This window comes from Ixodes scapularis, unplaced genomic scaffold (genome assembly GCF_016920785.2).
Source record: "Ixodes scapularis isolate PalLabHiFi unplaced genomic scaffold, ASM1692078v2 PGA_scaffold13__105_contigs__length_92229423, whole genome shotgun sequence".
In the NCBI taxonomy this organism is placed as follows: Eukaryota; Metazoa; Arthropoda; class Arachnida; order Ixodida; family Ixodidae; genus Ixodes; species Ixodes scapularis.
In genome coordinates, this window is record NW_024609839.1 from 46,776,049 (window position 1) to 46,791,751 (window position 15,703).

Consider the following 15,703-nt stretch of genomic DNA (forward strand, 5'->3'; position numbering starts at 1 on the left):
ACGAACGTAAAAGTAACGTCCGTTAGTCATTTCAAGTAACGACACCGGTATTTTGTTACATTTGCAAAATGGTAACGGATCTCTGTAACGCATAAGCTTTTTCACGAGCTAATGAGTCACGCTATTTCGTTACTTATTTTCGGTAACGGGAAATACACTGATTCTGAACTCTCTGGTCCTTGTCAGCATGATCAGACCTGCTTAATTTGTATCAATAATATTATTGACAATGAAACACCATTTCGAGTGCTGAATATCCAAGTTTGGAGGATATTTTTTGGTGAGAACCTTTTGTTTTTACTTGGCTACGTCTGCTCATTTTGAGCAGACGTAGTTGCACAGGTGGTGATTCAGCGTTCACGTTCTCCCGACCCCCTTAATTTTGTCAATTTCTTTGAACCGTACCAGCAGATACTCCCGTCCTCTGCAGTCGTGCAGCCTCCACCAATATCAAAGACTCATTCGACGAGGCAGTTTCAGGCTGTTTTGCTAAATTCGCTTTGGATAGGCCAACATTTCTTGGGTTATGGAAATAGTCAAGTCTTTGTTCTTTAACACCCTCTAAAAATACAGCGCCTCTGCAGAGAGTGCTTAGCACCGTCGCATAAACTGCCTCGGCAAACCGTATTTCTTATTGTTGGAGACTGTACCTGCGTGCGTGCGTGCGTGCATGCTTCGTCGATTGCTGTCAGCGATTTGTCTCCCACACACAAAGCTGTCCTTGAGTACCGTCACCCTCAAAGCCGTTAACGAGGATAGCATTTGGGCACAAAAAAACATTTGAGGATCGCGTTAATTTCCCGAGCAAAATTTGCAGCTGTGGCCGGATAATTCGCAAACAATGTGTTAGACGTCACGCGTCCTTCCTAACGTTCATCCGGCTTACCAGCTGGTACTGTCGCCAGGTACTAATGCAGTCTCCTTCTAAATTTACCTTTATTCTATCGTTCAAGCTTTAGTTAGGTCCCTCTTCTAACGTGACCCTTAAAGTAACTTAATCAGTGAGCACGGCACGACTCGCTCCTGCTAAGCATAACCAGAGGATCCTCCGAGTGTCAGGGCGGCTGATTTGAAGACCTTTGGTTTTTGAGCGTCGGCCTGTAGCGCGCATAATTTGAGTATGTCCAGAGGAGAATTACAGAGAATAGGAACGATAGTTTACTGCTGGTTTTTTCTCGGTTTTGTGCAAGTGTTGTCGGATCTAGGCAGGAATGCTCCAGTTGGGTGAGTAGAAATCTGCGCAACTTTTATATCATTGAAAGGAAAAAATACGTTTACAGTAATTAGTCTTGAAAATCTCTATACACAAAAAAAAAATTCAGGCGAGAGATTCGGGAACAACTGTGAAGACCACCCTAGTGCGTCTTTGGTCGGCGCTTAAGTTGAGCGAGCTCACGGGTACCCCTAGCTTTGCCCATACTGCCAGGAAGGTTTGTCCCAAGATAAACATGTTTTACAAAAACATTTACTCAATTTTCTACAGAGTTTTTGGAGCAAATAGTGTATAGAGGCTATAGATATTCTAAAGAAAATGAGTGCACTTTTCTACCCACTGTCTAATGGCGACGTGCGCAACCAAAAGCGTGGCTGTGATCGTTCTTTCACGATTGGCCAAACGCTCAGTGACGTCATCGGTTGGATTAATTCTGCTACCATCGACGGAAACAAGAGCACAGACTCTCAACTTCAACGGTGTTCATTTAGGAACGTGATGACCATGCTTTCACTGTGCTTTTTACCCATCATCACACTTGTCGCTCGCTAATAATAAACTTGGTCGTAATGTCAGAGGTAGGAACACAAGATGGCGCCACGGAAATATATCGTGGCCAATAGCTTTTTGGACGCTTTTCTGTAAATTTTTCATAGAACTTAGTGTATAGAGTTGATATATAAATTGTATAGAGAACAGATATAGATTTTAACAGAGATTCTACCGCTCCCTTACGAAAGATTACATCGTAAAAAAAATTAAATCCCAAATTTTGATTTTCGGTTTATCACGATACATCCATTAAACACCTGCCGTGTGCATGTACGCAGACATCACAAATGCACACTCCACAGAGCACTCATTACACTAGTAATTCTGTAGTTGTTGACTGCTCCACCGCTATATATACCCTACACTTGAAAGGGAGTCGCTTGAACGAGGACCATTCCAGAAGATGAAAAGATTACGAGTATCTTGCTTTTTCTTTGCACATCCCTTATACGAATTGTGCTTGATAAGAGTGTGTGAACTGCATCTCCAAATACAAAGCATTTCAAAAGACGGTAGGTAATTGACTCTGTCGAAAAAAGCAACCTTCGCAAGACGGCCACAAGTGGATGTGATTTCGCTTCTCTGTGCATTTTATTATTCTAGCGATTCAAGCCTATAAAAAGTATATAGAAATATTGTGACAAAACGTCTATTGAGGCCTAGTGATATAAATTCTATAGCATTTCTATCGTGTGTACTTTATAGACCTCGATTGTCTATGGAAGTCGATTGAAAATTGCCGATACGGCGTGACTGCATAGAAAGTTGAAGGAGTTATTAAAATGTGGATAGAATTTTTATAGACTGCCTGAAACATATTTGGTAAGGGGTGACTTCCACGTGACGACATTGCACCATGCAGGATGCCTCAATTTCCGTCTGTTTAAGAGTGATGTTATTTTTCGTAGTACCTGATGACGACAGCACACGCTCACGGGAAAAGAACAAAGAAATTGTCAAAAACAGGATGTCGCCGTAGCACAGACAGCGCCAAGAGCACGCGCAGAGATATGCTCCTTCACGCACGTAAAACAAACAAAAAAAAGAACGAAAAAAAGCATCTAGACCAAAATGGCCAGATGTCATCACCCTAAGGAAAGTGCACAAGAAGGCACTTTACCCCCATCCTGTGGTGTTATTCTCCTCGGAATCGCGAATCTTTCAAGTTGTGACCTAACTCGAACGTTGTCTCAATAATGAGAAATGCGTTGGTTGGTACTTCGTTCCTTTTGGCAAAAAAGCCCCAAGACAAGTATAGAAAATACGAGCCACAACACAAGCGCTACTTTCCACTGACTGTTTATTGAAGCAACACGACTTATTTGTACACCCAATCGGGCTTCTCAAGCAGGAATTCAAATTCTTTATCTGTTAAATAAACTGTCGGAGCACTTATGCATCTACCACTACCTTGCATTCTGATGTTGAATGACTCATACAATTCTCTGGAAATCTTGTTCCTTAAATACCCCAGAATTTTTTGTTTATCCATTTCAGGGACATAAGGACATCTATCACAATAAATAGCCAAATTGCCCGATGGGGAATTCCTTATTGACAATGTGTGCTCCCGTTCCCTGACATCGACGCACCTGCCCATTCGACCTACGTTATTTCTAGCGGCGGGCTGCACCCCCCCCCCCCCCCCCATCTTCCAGGGGAGGATTCGACGCTGTACGTGCACTGCCTAATGCAAATGAGCGGAGTAATCCCCTAGTAAAATACTTATTTGTAAACACGCTGGCTTAACCCCCCCCCCCCCTCACCCCCATTAAAATATTACTACGCAGCCAGGGCTCCTCGATTTCCGACATCTTCGGCCCGGGCGAGCCCCTCTACCTGACCCCGCTGATCGAGAAAAACCAGCTGGACAAGGCGAGAGCCCTGAGCCGCGTGGGCACCCTGGGCCTCGTCCGGGACGTGCCCAGTTACTCGGGATTTCTGACCGTGAACCCCAGCTTGGGCAGCAACATCTTCTTCTGGTTCTTCCCTGCCATGGTGACGGGCCAACGTATTACGCACATTAATACGCGTTTGCAAGGAGGCACACGTTAAAAGCTAGTCAGTCCACAGTGCGTGAAGAACGATTTGCCAGGGCCACCGGTCTGACTATCGTGCGGTATACACACACCGGCAGCAAGACCCATTTCGGTTCTGCCGTGTATTTCTAAAATCCTCGAAAAACGTCTCCTGTTTTGTATGACAAGTTTTCTAGATAAGCACGATATCATATCAGCCTCACAGTGCGGGTTTGTGTCTAATCGAGGCACGACATCCCTGCTGGACGTATTTTCAGATTCTTTGCATTCGTCGTTTGACAACCACTCTTGCGTTTGTGCGCTTTTTCTTGATGTTGCAAAAGCATTTGAGTCAGTGAACCGTGACATTTTATTAGATAAGCTGTTTCACCTTGGGTTCAGGGGTATTCTTGCTCGTTTGCTTAGAATTTTTTGTGCGCACGTGTTCAACTCGTGTTTGTTAAAGAAGTTCAGAGTACAAAGGCCACACTTAGCTCCGGAGTCCCACAAGGTTCCGTGTTATCCCCTCTTTTATTTAATGTATATGTTAACGACAAGCTTTTTCAAGTGGTTACGTGTAAGATATTGCAAAATACAGACGACACTCTGTTTTGTTTCTTGTCATACTGACATCGAACACGCTGATTTGAGCCATCAGAAAATGCCGTTACTGTCATGATTCAATTTAGAAATAACAGAATAAGTGTAAACGCCTCTAAAGCAAAGCTGGTATGTTTCCGCAGCCCGTAGAAAAATGTCAAATTGTTTCCACCCTTTGTGCACAACTCCAATTGCGTACCATGTTGCTGCAACCCTGTTCAATGTGTCTCTCCTGCCAAGTATCTATGAATGTACTTTGATTCTGACCTGTCTTGATCTACGCAGCTCTCTTTTGTGTCGAAATGACTAAGAAGTGTATCTTGTCATCTCTATAACCAAAAGTGTTCTTTCCGTTTGGAAGTAGAAAAATGCTCATGCACTCTTTGGCGTATAGTGTCCTTAGGTACGGTGTTACTCTATTTTTTGACTGCTCTCGACATTGGCATGAAATAGATAGCATTCTGAGGGAGATGTTAAAAAGCGTTGCTTAAGATTCAACACTTTCTTCAACTCATAACTTATTTAGTTTACTCAAACTGCCTTGTTTCTACTCGTTGTTTATTCAGACGGTCGTTTTTCGTAACTTTTGGTCCAGTAAATTTAAAACTAAGAGGGTGGCCCGACGTACATTTAGGAACACTACTCGCTCTGGAATTCCTCGTATCTATACTCATTATGGGGAAAGCATTAGATCATTTTACGTACAGTGCTCAACGAAACGAAATGGGCCAGCGGAACGCGTGGCCTCCAGAACTTGCTGCGCCATCTACCGATAAAAGACGGGCTGCCTGGTGACGCGAGTCGGAGGTGTGCAAAGCTGATACGAGCGCTCATCGGCTGTTCCCACGCTGTGCACAACCCCCATGGGTAATCTCTGCAGAGTGATAGCCTCTTTTATTATTTAATCGCCGCGTGGTTTTATCGCGATCTGTTTGACGCCCTGTGCATACTTTTATCTTGTCTCAAATATGAAAGAAAAGGAACAAAAGGGCAATATTTTTTTCTTTTAATAAAAAGCACAGTGCCATTTCACTTCACATTTATTTTTCTATAAATTGTCGGTTCACTGCCATCAGTATCCATTCGTGAAGATGCCGTCGCGAGTGCCAATTCACGAACGCTGGCGAATTGTGGCCCTATGCCGCGCGGGAATGCCCCAACGAGAAGTCGCCCGGATGACAGGAAGGACCCGAACCGCAGTGGCCTGAATTTTCACGGCGTTTCGAGACGACAACGGCCGCATCCATGACGCTCCTCACGACGTCCGCCCAAGGTCCACTACCGATGAGGAAGATCGATGGATCGTCGCGGCTGCAGTCGACCAGCCTTTTATTACGGCCCGTGACATTCGAGGCGAACTTGGTCTGAATGTCAGTGACCAACTTGTGCGACGCCGTCTTGCAGAAGCGGGTATTAGGAGCTATGCTGCGTGCAAGAAGCCAATTTTAACTCCTCGACAAAAAGATATCCGCCTGCGGTTTGCCATGGAAAAGACATCATGGACGATTCAAGACTGGAAAACCGTTGTTTTCAGCGACGAGTCCTCTTTCTCAACTGACTGGCACCAAGGAAAACAAGTTTGGAGACCGCGAGGTGCACGGTATGTTACTTTTGAGCAACACGACAATTTTTAACAAGCCGGATCTTATAATTTGTGATTTTGATGTTTCAGGTATGATGCCCCTTACTTGCAGCGTGTGGGCAGGAGTGGGCGACAAACCGTTAACGTCTGGGGGGCATTGTCAGCGGAAGGACTTGGTCCACTTGTAAGAATCCAGAGGCTTAACTCCGAAACGTATTGCGACGTCATTGAGCACGAGCTCATTCCTTACGTTCTTGAGGGACCTTTCCCTGACGGATGCTTTTTTTTTTCAACATGACCTTTGTCCTGTTCATCAGTCAAATCGTGTGCGTGACCTTCTAGAGGAACGCGGAGTGGCGGTTATGCCATGGCCCCCAAAAGGGGCTGACATGAACCCCATCGAGAACATCTGGGGAAACATGAAGATCCAGCTATCGCGGCGAGGACTTCACTCCGTCACGACTGACCAGCTATGGGATGCTGTGAAGGAAGAATGGGACAGGCTGCGGCAATATCCAGAGTTGGTGGTGAATCTTTATGAATCCCTTCCGCGTCGCATGAATGCTATTTGTGAAGCCAATGGAGAGTTCTGCAAATATTAGAGTAAGGTGCTGATAATAAAACAAGCACGTTACTTATATTATTTTTTTTCTGGTAGGCGCAGCATTGTGTAACATGTCAAATAAACTATGTTGACACAGCACACGCTTTTTAATGACTGTCAGACGCTCGCTAAAATTGAATAAAACCACGAAAAAATAAAACTATCTGCATTAATATATTATAGCTGCAAAAGGCCGGACGCGCTGGCTCATCAATCTTTTATGGAATAAAAAATGAAGCTTTATCTTTTCTTTTTTATATATTTGAAGCAAGATAAACTCATGCACATCATCACGACAGTGTCTCTGAGGAAAAATAAACGTGGTCACTCCGCAAAATCATGGCCTGCGCAGATTATCGGGGGTTGCGCGCCTGTGTGCGAACAGCCGCTGAGCGCTCGTATCAGGTTTGCGCATGTGCGACTCGCGTCACCAGGCAGCCCGTCTTTTATCGGTAGATGGCGCAGCAAGTTCTGGAGGCTACGCGTTCCGCTGGCCCATTTCGTTTCGTTGAGCACTGTACCAATGATTTTTAATGAACTATCAGACAACTTATTCTTAACTTATTCTAACCTTGGGCTCAAAACGAATCTGAAAAAGTAATTTCATGATACCACCAAGTGATAGATGTACAGTTGACATTTAGTGATTGTTGTTGCCTACTTCGTTTTTATCCTATTGTGACCTGCTCTTTCTGTAAGGATTAGGCTGTACTGCCAGGTTGGCTTAGGCAGACCTGTATGTGTATTTCTCTCGTCCTATGAATAGAAGTTTATTATAATTATTATTAAGTTAGCGGCACCCAGATGCCCTTCTTCCAGATATCTCTAGACCACCACGCAGCCCTCACGTCACGCTGCTGCGATGGAGCTGCTGTCGGCCCGGCCCCAGCGCAGACGCCTTACTTTATGCGAATTTCGTTTCCCCGGGTGCACAGTGCCCACACCTTGTGAGGACAGATGGTGATTTGTCTGTAGACAGCCTCAGGGCACTGAGGAGGAGCCGCGTTGTTTGACTGTTAGCAAGTGCGGCTGGTGGGCAAAAAGGGCAGCTTGGGTCGGCCATCCCGCCCAATGGTTGGACAATAGTACTGCGTTTGAGTTCGTCAGGACGGTAGGGACGTTTGAGCTTAAGTTTGAGTCTAATGAGTGCTGCCGCGGGCCGTCTTAGAGTTCAGGATTTCTCACAACACTACCTGTCCAGCCAAAGATTATTGCCTGGTCGGTATGTCCCGATTGCTTGAGCTAAAAACTTAGCTTATTAATGTGTCATAACGTTGACATTATAAAATTTGTTTACTAACGAGCAATAAAAGTTATTTTGGTTCTCCTGGCGATATGGTGACCTCATTCCCTCTCCGGGTTGTCAACTCTCAGCTTTATTACCGCCGATTCTAGCGGTACGTCTCAGCGGTTGCAATGTTGCTTTCTATTTTCTGCTTCTAATATTTTCCCCTTTTAAAAAAAATGTTGAACATTTTTCTTTCAACGCATACCTTCATAATCTCATAGTACAAAAATAGACTGAGGGAGAGATAGAGAGAGAGAGTAGCCGCAAAGCCAGTTGCCTTTTCTACTAACTCTCATGCGTAGGGACGGTAAGTAGATCTACTCCCTGTCTCTATGCACACCAGTTAGTAGAGACAAAGGCAAATCGCTTTGAACCAACCCACTAGCCTTTGAAATTAAAAATCGCCGCTTTGACTTCAGTTCATGCTGGCAACCCTCCTTCCTTTCTTTCTCTCTGTTTTGAAACCGTATTGAGCTATACTAGTGAATGTGCCACTTCTGGCTAGTACGTATTGACAACTTTCGTTTTATGAGTAGGTTACCCGAATCGTCCCACTGTCGTTCAATTAAAATTACTTGCAGGTATATTTATACAAGGAGGCACATGGAGAGCCTTCGGAAGCCTCAGATTAGTAGCACTTAGAAACCTTTTTCATGGCGAAGGGACAGCCCTGGAAATCCTGTGTCCGTTGAGACTGTCTCTTCGACTTGCTCTGCAGGAAAACCCCCAGACTGCTCCTGTGCTCCTGTGGCTACAGGGTGGACCTGGCAGCTCATCCATGTTCGGCCTGTTCGTAGAACACGGGCCATACACGATAGCTAAAGGAGGAATTCCGCAGTTGCGACAGGTCACGTGGGCCCGGCGCTACTCCATGCTCTACATTGACAACCCTGTGGGCACGGGCTTTAGTTTCACTCAGCGGGACGAGGGATACACTCGGAACGAGACCGACGTTGGCCGAGACCTGTTCGAAGCGTTGCAGCAGTTCTTCACCCTCTTCCCCGAATACGTTGGCAACGCATTCTACGCCACTGGGGAGTCGTATGCGGGTGCGTATCTTCGGGTCTTATCGCAGAATGCGATTTATCAGTCGAAATATATGTGAAAATAGCCAATATTAACAGTCACGTCAATTTCTACGCAAAATATTACGGGGAAATTGTCGCTGCGCGACTTCAATTTTCAAGCAAAATTTTGCGGCGAAATTCACATTACGTGAACACGTCAAGTGACCTTACGTCAAGTGACTTCAATTTTCTCGCGACCTTCGGGGGGGGGGGGGGGGGGGGGAGGAATTCACCTTACGTGACCAGGTCATGTGGCCAAATCACGTGACGTTATATTACCTCATGTAAAGTGATGTCCGTTTCCCCGCTAATTTAAGCAAAACAAATTCACTTGACGTGATCCCGTCATGTATCCTCAAGTCACGTTACGTCAATTTTTTGTGAGCTGATTCTGCGGGGTGTAGATAGCGCTGAACAAATTCAGTGTTCCCCTGTTTTTGGCAACTTAATCAAGCTTACGTATTTTGCTTCTTAGTGCAAGTAGTTTTTTTTTTTTGCAAAGGTTGCGTGATAGACGGTCATCAGATTCATTATTTTTTAAAGATTATCACCATCAATATTTATTCTGTCTTGAGGGGACGAGTTTGCATTGCGCAAGAAAGCATATACTGTAAACGACTTAATTTTTGCGAGGACCTAATTTTCGCGAATGTCGCGAGTCGTATACAATTCGCGAAAAAATAGGTCTCGCGAACAATTCCGGTAAAATGTAAACACATTGGAATCTATAATGATACCTCACCGCGTCGCGAAAATTAGAACCCGCGAATTATTCAAAAACTTCAGCTCTTACCTAAATCGCGAAATATTGAGCACGCGAAAAATAAGTCATTTACAGTAGATATAAAACTAAAAATATCTGCACATCATCATAATCCCATAATTATCATCATCGCCATCATATTATCATATTATTAATTATCATCATCGACATATCATATCTTGATATGTCGACTGAGGAGACACAGGGCTATGGCTGCTAGAAATGTATTAGTGTAATTTAAGCAATGCCGTTAGGTAATCCATTCTAGTCGTCTATGGTGACTTTTTTATGGTAACTCTTTAATGGAACATATAGTTTGAATGTGGTGGCTGTCATTGGGGGAGCGTAGTCTTGGAATGGTGGTGACCTCGCGCATCCGCGGACACTTTGAGAATCCTTGCACTTTTCTTGTCCCTGCTTTAATCTTCCACCAAATGTACCCTTGCGTCCTTCACCGGTCCCCATCTACGACTAACCCACCTTTCGCAGTCCCCGGCGCATTATCTTATTTCAACTGGTACTTGAAGTTTTAACCTAGAGGGAAATGCGGAGGAAGTGTTTGTTTCTATGTTGGTTTTTCTCCAGCAAAACATAAAAAAGGCGTTTTGTTGTACAGTCGCAGACGATATATAAAAAAAGAAACAGGCGGGCGTGTGGCGCCGGAGAACCACAGTGCTATCTAACGAAAGATAGCTGAGCTATCATCGAAGGTACGCGAAAAGCAAATCGTCTGCTTTTTTCGCAGGTGTTGCGATGATGTCAAAACGCCAAGCTCATAATGGCTGGTTAAACCAAATAGTGGATATACCTCAAGGCATCTAGCATTGTGGTCTGCCCACTATTTTTGTTCAACCAGCCAATCAGAGCTCGGCGTCGTTCTGACGTCACCGGAACTCCTACGCAAGAAGCAGACGACTTGCTCTCCGTATTGTGCGCACGAGCGGCATTTCAGCGCATGTTCAATTTTTGTCGTCACTGCCCACTTCGTCCGCAAACGATTGCTGAGTCAACACTGATTTCTGCGCTGTTTCTGAATCAACCATGCAAGCTCAATGAAAGAAAATAAAAACCGACCATCGTCTATTATCTCGCGAACTTAATGGGGACTACTCGCAAACCGTTACCGTGTTCTGTTTACCGCACTACTGAACTTTCGAAGCATGTTTTTAAGCGCGCGCCACCCGGTCACAGTATCACTCTGGGCGCGCGCTTAAAAGCATGCTTCAAAAGCTCCAGTAGTGCGGTACGCGGAACGCGGTAACGCTTCGCTAAAAGTCCGTGTTATCAAAAGCCCGAAAACTCACCGCTCAACTTCCCTAACCGGTGGTTTCAGCCGTGTTTGACTTCACAATTTGTCGCAGAACTCCTTTACAATAGGCGCTCAAATTAGCATTAACTTTGCAATCAGCAGTCAGTCAAGCCGGGAGTTACAACACAAATTTACTAGCAACAGAAGTCGCAAAAAAGGTTGATTTTTTTTCTTAAAAACAGCGCTGCAGACCTAAGCCACGCGCTAGCTTAGGCTTTTTCATACCTTCCGTAACTGTACGGCCGCTTCCTGCGTAGCCCTGCCTTCACAATTCTAACCCCTCGCATTTCACTCCTATTTTTTTTCTTATATATCGACCTGGCTGTCTTCTAGTTTGGCGCGAAAGGCTCTAGTTTTTCTTCTATATAAAACGTTATCTTTAAGAATAACAAGAGCTGTGGGTGCGCGAAAATTTCACTGGAGAATCGAACAAGGTACACAGGTCATCTTTATTGGGTAAATCTAGGTACATGTCGAATAATCCCATTCTGTGTAAGCATATCCTCCCATATAGAGTATAAGCTGAGCATTTCAAGCCAGAAGCGATCACTAAAACGTAAAGACACTGCGATAGAACATGCAAAATAGGATATAAGAATAGTGGCGCCCTCAGAAATCCGCGGGCACTTTACAAAAATCTCCTTTGTTTTTGTTTCATTTTTGTATAAAAAACTCATTTTTTCGGATCTCCAGTCATTCTTGTTTACGAAGAGCCATGTTTTCCTATCTCTCAGCACATTCTTACACTCCCACTGAGAGAGTAGTATAAGCAGTTAGTTTTTTTTTCCTCCAAAACACAAGAAACGAGGGGTGGTTCGCCTTACGACACTTCTGTGGCACTTCCTTTAAGGTGCTTTCATGACCACAGATAGTGGAAGAGTTCTGACATCTAAAGCCCTCAGTGACCTCTTGCTACCTCTTCAATCTTTCCACAGGAGTGGCGTCGCGTCTACCAACCAATTGCCAGTCGCTTAGCAAACTCCTAGCAACGGAGCACGCCGTGTAAACGGCGCACGCCGGTCCGCCATTACCGATCCCATTTCCTTCGCACGCGCATGCCGGCCTTATTGAAAATAACACTTTAGCCCTCGTTCGTTATAAGACCTTGTAAGCCCTTCAAACCCCTTTAGCCCATCAAACCCTTTAGCCTTTCGAACCCATTCAGCCCTTCAGACCCTTCAGTCTTTCAGACCCCTCAGCCCTTCAAACCGTTAGAGGCCCAAAGGACTGTGAACAAAACATCAAGCACGCAGTTTAAAATAATATTGTAAGTTTATTTTAGAAAGACAGTCAGTTTTACATGCATGTTGTAACTAAAACACACGATAAGAGCCAACGTCTACTCCAACCCGGGAGCAAGCAGCTGTAGACAAAAACAACCAGAACAAATAGGAATAACCAAGTTTTTTGTCGCAAAAAAAAAAGATATATTTCGATATACTTCCAATGCCGCTGAATAAACTCCTCTGATGTACGGTAGTTTCACTAAAAAACGAGCAGGGGCACCACACGAACATATACACAATGCCAGTAGCATGTTTAGCGAAAAACACGAATTCGAAACCAACGTCCGCCTCCATTGTGAAATCCCAAGCACGGTCACGATGTCGTCCTTGGTGCCGTCGTTTGGCGTTTCCGGTGCTTTCTCGCTCGCTGGAAGAACTTCTGAGGCTAAACGGACTTTTCCAGTTATATAGGAGCCTATAGTGTGGGGCAGCGTGTGATGTTGAAGTAGGCAGGACAAGTCGATTACCCGCTTGGCGTGGCTTGAAAAGTGCAAAAAAGAGTGACGCCACAAAGAGTAAGAGCCTGTTCACATCCTACACTTCATTGGCGATACGTCATGTAACCACGAAGGCACCAACTCAGCGATTGGACCCGTGTGCACACGTAGTGAAGGTGGCGCTAGCTTTTGGCGGTGTGAGTAATAGAGATGGTGCTTTTTTCTTTATTAGATACATACATTAAGCCAATTAAATAAACCCAAGTGACAGAAACAAAATACTGCATGGCCGTACTTTAATAACTTTAAAGCCGGGCTCACACTGCTCATACATCATACAAAAGACAGTCTGCATACACGAGTCGCCGCAATATCCGTGGTTCGAATGCCGCGCGTCAAGTTTCTCGCAGTACTTATTGCCGATACGGCCTTCGAAACAGGAATCTCGCGTTCCCTCGCGTTCAAATCTTTATGCAGACTGCTTTTGTATGTTGTCTAAGCAGTGTGATCCCACCTTAAGGAGGCGCCGCGTGCAAATACTAACGTTCTTTAGTCAATGTTCCCCAATAAAATAATGGCTCGTGCTTATAATGACTCGTTCTTTACAAAAACCAATGGGATGTATTTATTTTGTAATTTAAAGAAAATGAAGCCAGGCCTGGTACTCATTCTCGATGCTAATCATTATTGCGTGTTTTTTTTTTCCTGTTCAAATATTCCCAACAGGCAAATACGTCCCCACTATTGGGCACGCCATCGACACCGCCGTCCAGCCTCGAGTCCAGATCAACCTCAAGGGAATTGCTATCGGCAACGCTGACATTGACCCCCTTACAATGATGGGCTACGCAGATTACATTTACGAAATTGGCCTGGTCGACAGAAACCAAGCGGCCGTATTACGAGAGAAAACCGACGCCGCCATCAACCTGATCAAGCAAGGACGTTACCTGGAAGCAAACGATGTCGTCGCTCCTATCTTTGACGGTAGCCCGAGCATCTATAACAATTTAACAGGCTTTACAAACTATTTCAACTACCTACTCACCAAAGAGCCTGAGGACCAGCGGTACTACATTCCCTTTATTCAGACAACACGAGTGCGGAAGGCGATCCACGTTGGGAGCCTCCCTTTCTACGACTTTAACCCCACGGTGTATGATAACTTCAATGGCGATAAGATGGTGTCTGCGAAACCCTGGTTTACTTCCTTGCTGGAGAAGTACAAGGTTCTCCTGTACAGCGGTCAGCTGGATATAATCCTTGCTTACCCTTATACCGAGAGCTTCCTCGCCTCTGTGAACTGGACCGGGGCAAGTGCGCTTGCGGCTGTCTCACGACAGATCTGGAGGACTCCGGGAGGAACTGACATCTACGGATACGTGAGACAGGTAGCCAACTTCACCGAGGTCTTGGTTCGAAACGGAGGACACATTCTGCCTTACGACCAACCCGAGGCGGCCTACGACATGATAACGAGGTTTATCGATGGCAAGCCCTTCGTTTGAGTAGTCAGGGTGCCGACTCGGTGACTAGGCCCTCCGCTTTCAACGTCTATAAGCTCTATCACGAATGAATATATTGTTACTGGGGAGGGAAGGGGGCAATTAATGATCTGTTGTGTTTTTTTTTTTACTTCTTTGTCGCGTTTTCTTGTCTTTTCTACGTACACCTTAGTTTGTGTCAATACCAACTTTGAAATAAAGAAAATTTGTAGCTTAGCTCTAGTCACTGTTTGCCGCTTTTTTCTGTCCTCTTTGTGTGTTAACTCTGACCTTTTTTAGTCTCAGGATTACCCTAACGCTCAAGACTCAATTTCTGAGTCTGTTTCTTTACAATGCAGCTCGGCTGATCAACTAGATCCGAGCAATCTTTTTTTTATTATTACTCTGACACTGAGTCATGACTCAGTGTAGGTGTTAGGTTGGTGCACCGATTCAATTTTTTAACCGATTAGGAAACGAACTTTTAATAAAAGAAAAAGTCTGTGCAATATGAGGATTAATAACGTTTTTAGAGCATCATATAATTGTAAAACGAAAAAATACATTTTTGAAACGCAATACCTTGGACGCGTGTAGGTATGCCAACACTGCATATTTTTTCCCTTTAGAATATTTATTTAATTGTCTTTATTATTTTGGGGGCGTACATTTAAACGCCATAGGTTGATGGTAGAAGTAAGGGAGACCACATAAGAAAATACAAACTTTTTTCGACATTTAATAGTCGGTTGCTCAGTGCTATACTGAATGTTAGGTGTCATGCCAGGTGAATGATTTTATTTCTAACATGTTTATTTTAATAAAGCCGTGAAAGGCAAACTACTCTGCTCTCTGCAGGTCAGTTATACGGCAAGAGGAACTTATTTAATGGGGATAATTATGACGATAACTCGAGTTATAATGAACGTTTGTTAACTTAATTTTAGTTAGTTAAATCACCAGCAGCCCAATCAAAAATTTCGGTGGTGGAAAGAGCTCCACTCAAGCATATAGTATTATTGGACATCATATACCAGCAAAACGTCGGTACAAGCATATTAAATTAAGGCGAAACGATGCAAGCGGACTGAACCATACAAGCGTATTGTATTATGGGACACACTATACCAGGATCGTGAATTACGACGGAAAGGTGTAGGTGGAAACGGAACCATATCAGCATATCGTATTATGGGACATCCTATGCACCTTTTTAACAAAGACGCAGCCATCTTGAATGTCTTCACTTCTGGCATCCGTTAAAACAACGTTTTGACCTCTCCACGCCGCTGAATGCTGTTCACGAAAAATGCGTAATTTTCACACATTCTCGTTTTGCCTCACCTATATCTACTCGCATGTTCCAGGTTGAAATGGCTTGTTATTTTTTTGTCCCGCTTACCAGATATGAAACCCACGTGACCGAGAACGGAAGGAAACAAAAAACGCCTGTTCCGAAGAAAACGAGATACCAGGGTGGCCATCATGGTATCGTGTTGC

General features: G+C 44.4%; 1 protein-coding gene across 1 annotated transcript; it reads left to right on the top strand.

Moving 5' to 3' along the window:
* The first annotated feature begins 2,968 nt into the window (after positions 1-2,968).
* Positions 2,969-14,227, top strand: LOC8035677 (venom serine carboxypeptidase). Its single transcript, XM_042289622.1, has 4 exons — positions 2,969-2,976; positions 3,556-3,763; positions 8,576-8,906; positions 13,446-14,227. Exons 1-4 carry the CDS (start codon positions 2,969-2,971, stop codon positions 14,225-14,227), a joined length of 1,329 nt encoding a protein of 442 aa, XP_042145556.1.
* The last annotated feature ends 1,476 nt before the right edge of the window (positions 14,228-15,703 follow it).

Excerpts from the sequence above, each read along its gene's own strand:
- LOC8035677 (XM_042289622.1), top strand. Across the intron at positions 3,764-8,575 it reads TCTGGTTCTTCCCTGCCATG|GAAAACCCCCAGACTGCTCC; the intron begins GTGACGGGCCAA and ends CTTGCTCTGCAG. Across the intron at positions 8,907-13,445 it reads CACTGGGGAGTCGTATGCGG|GCAAATACGTCCCCACTATT; the intron begins GTGCGTATCTTC and ends TATTCCCAACAG.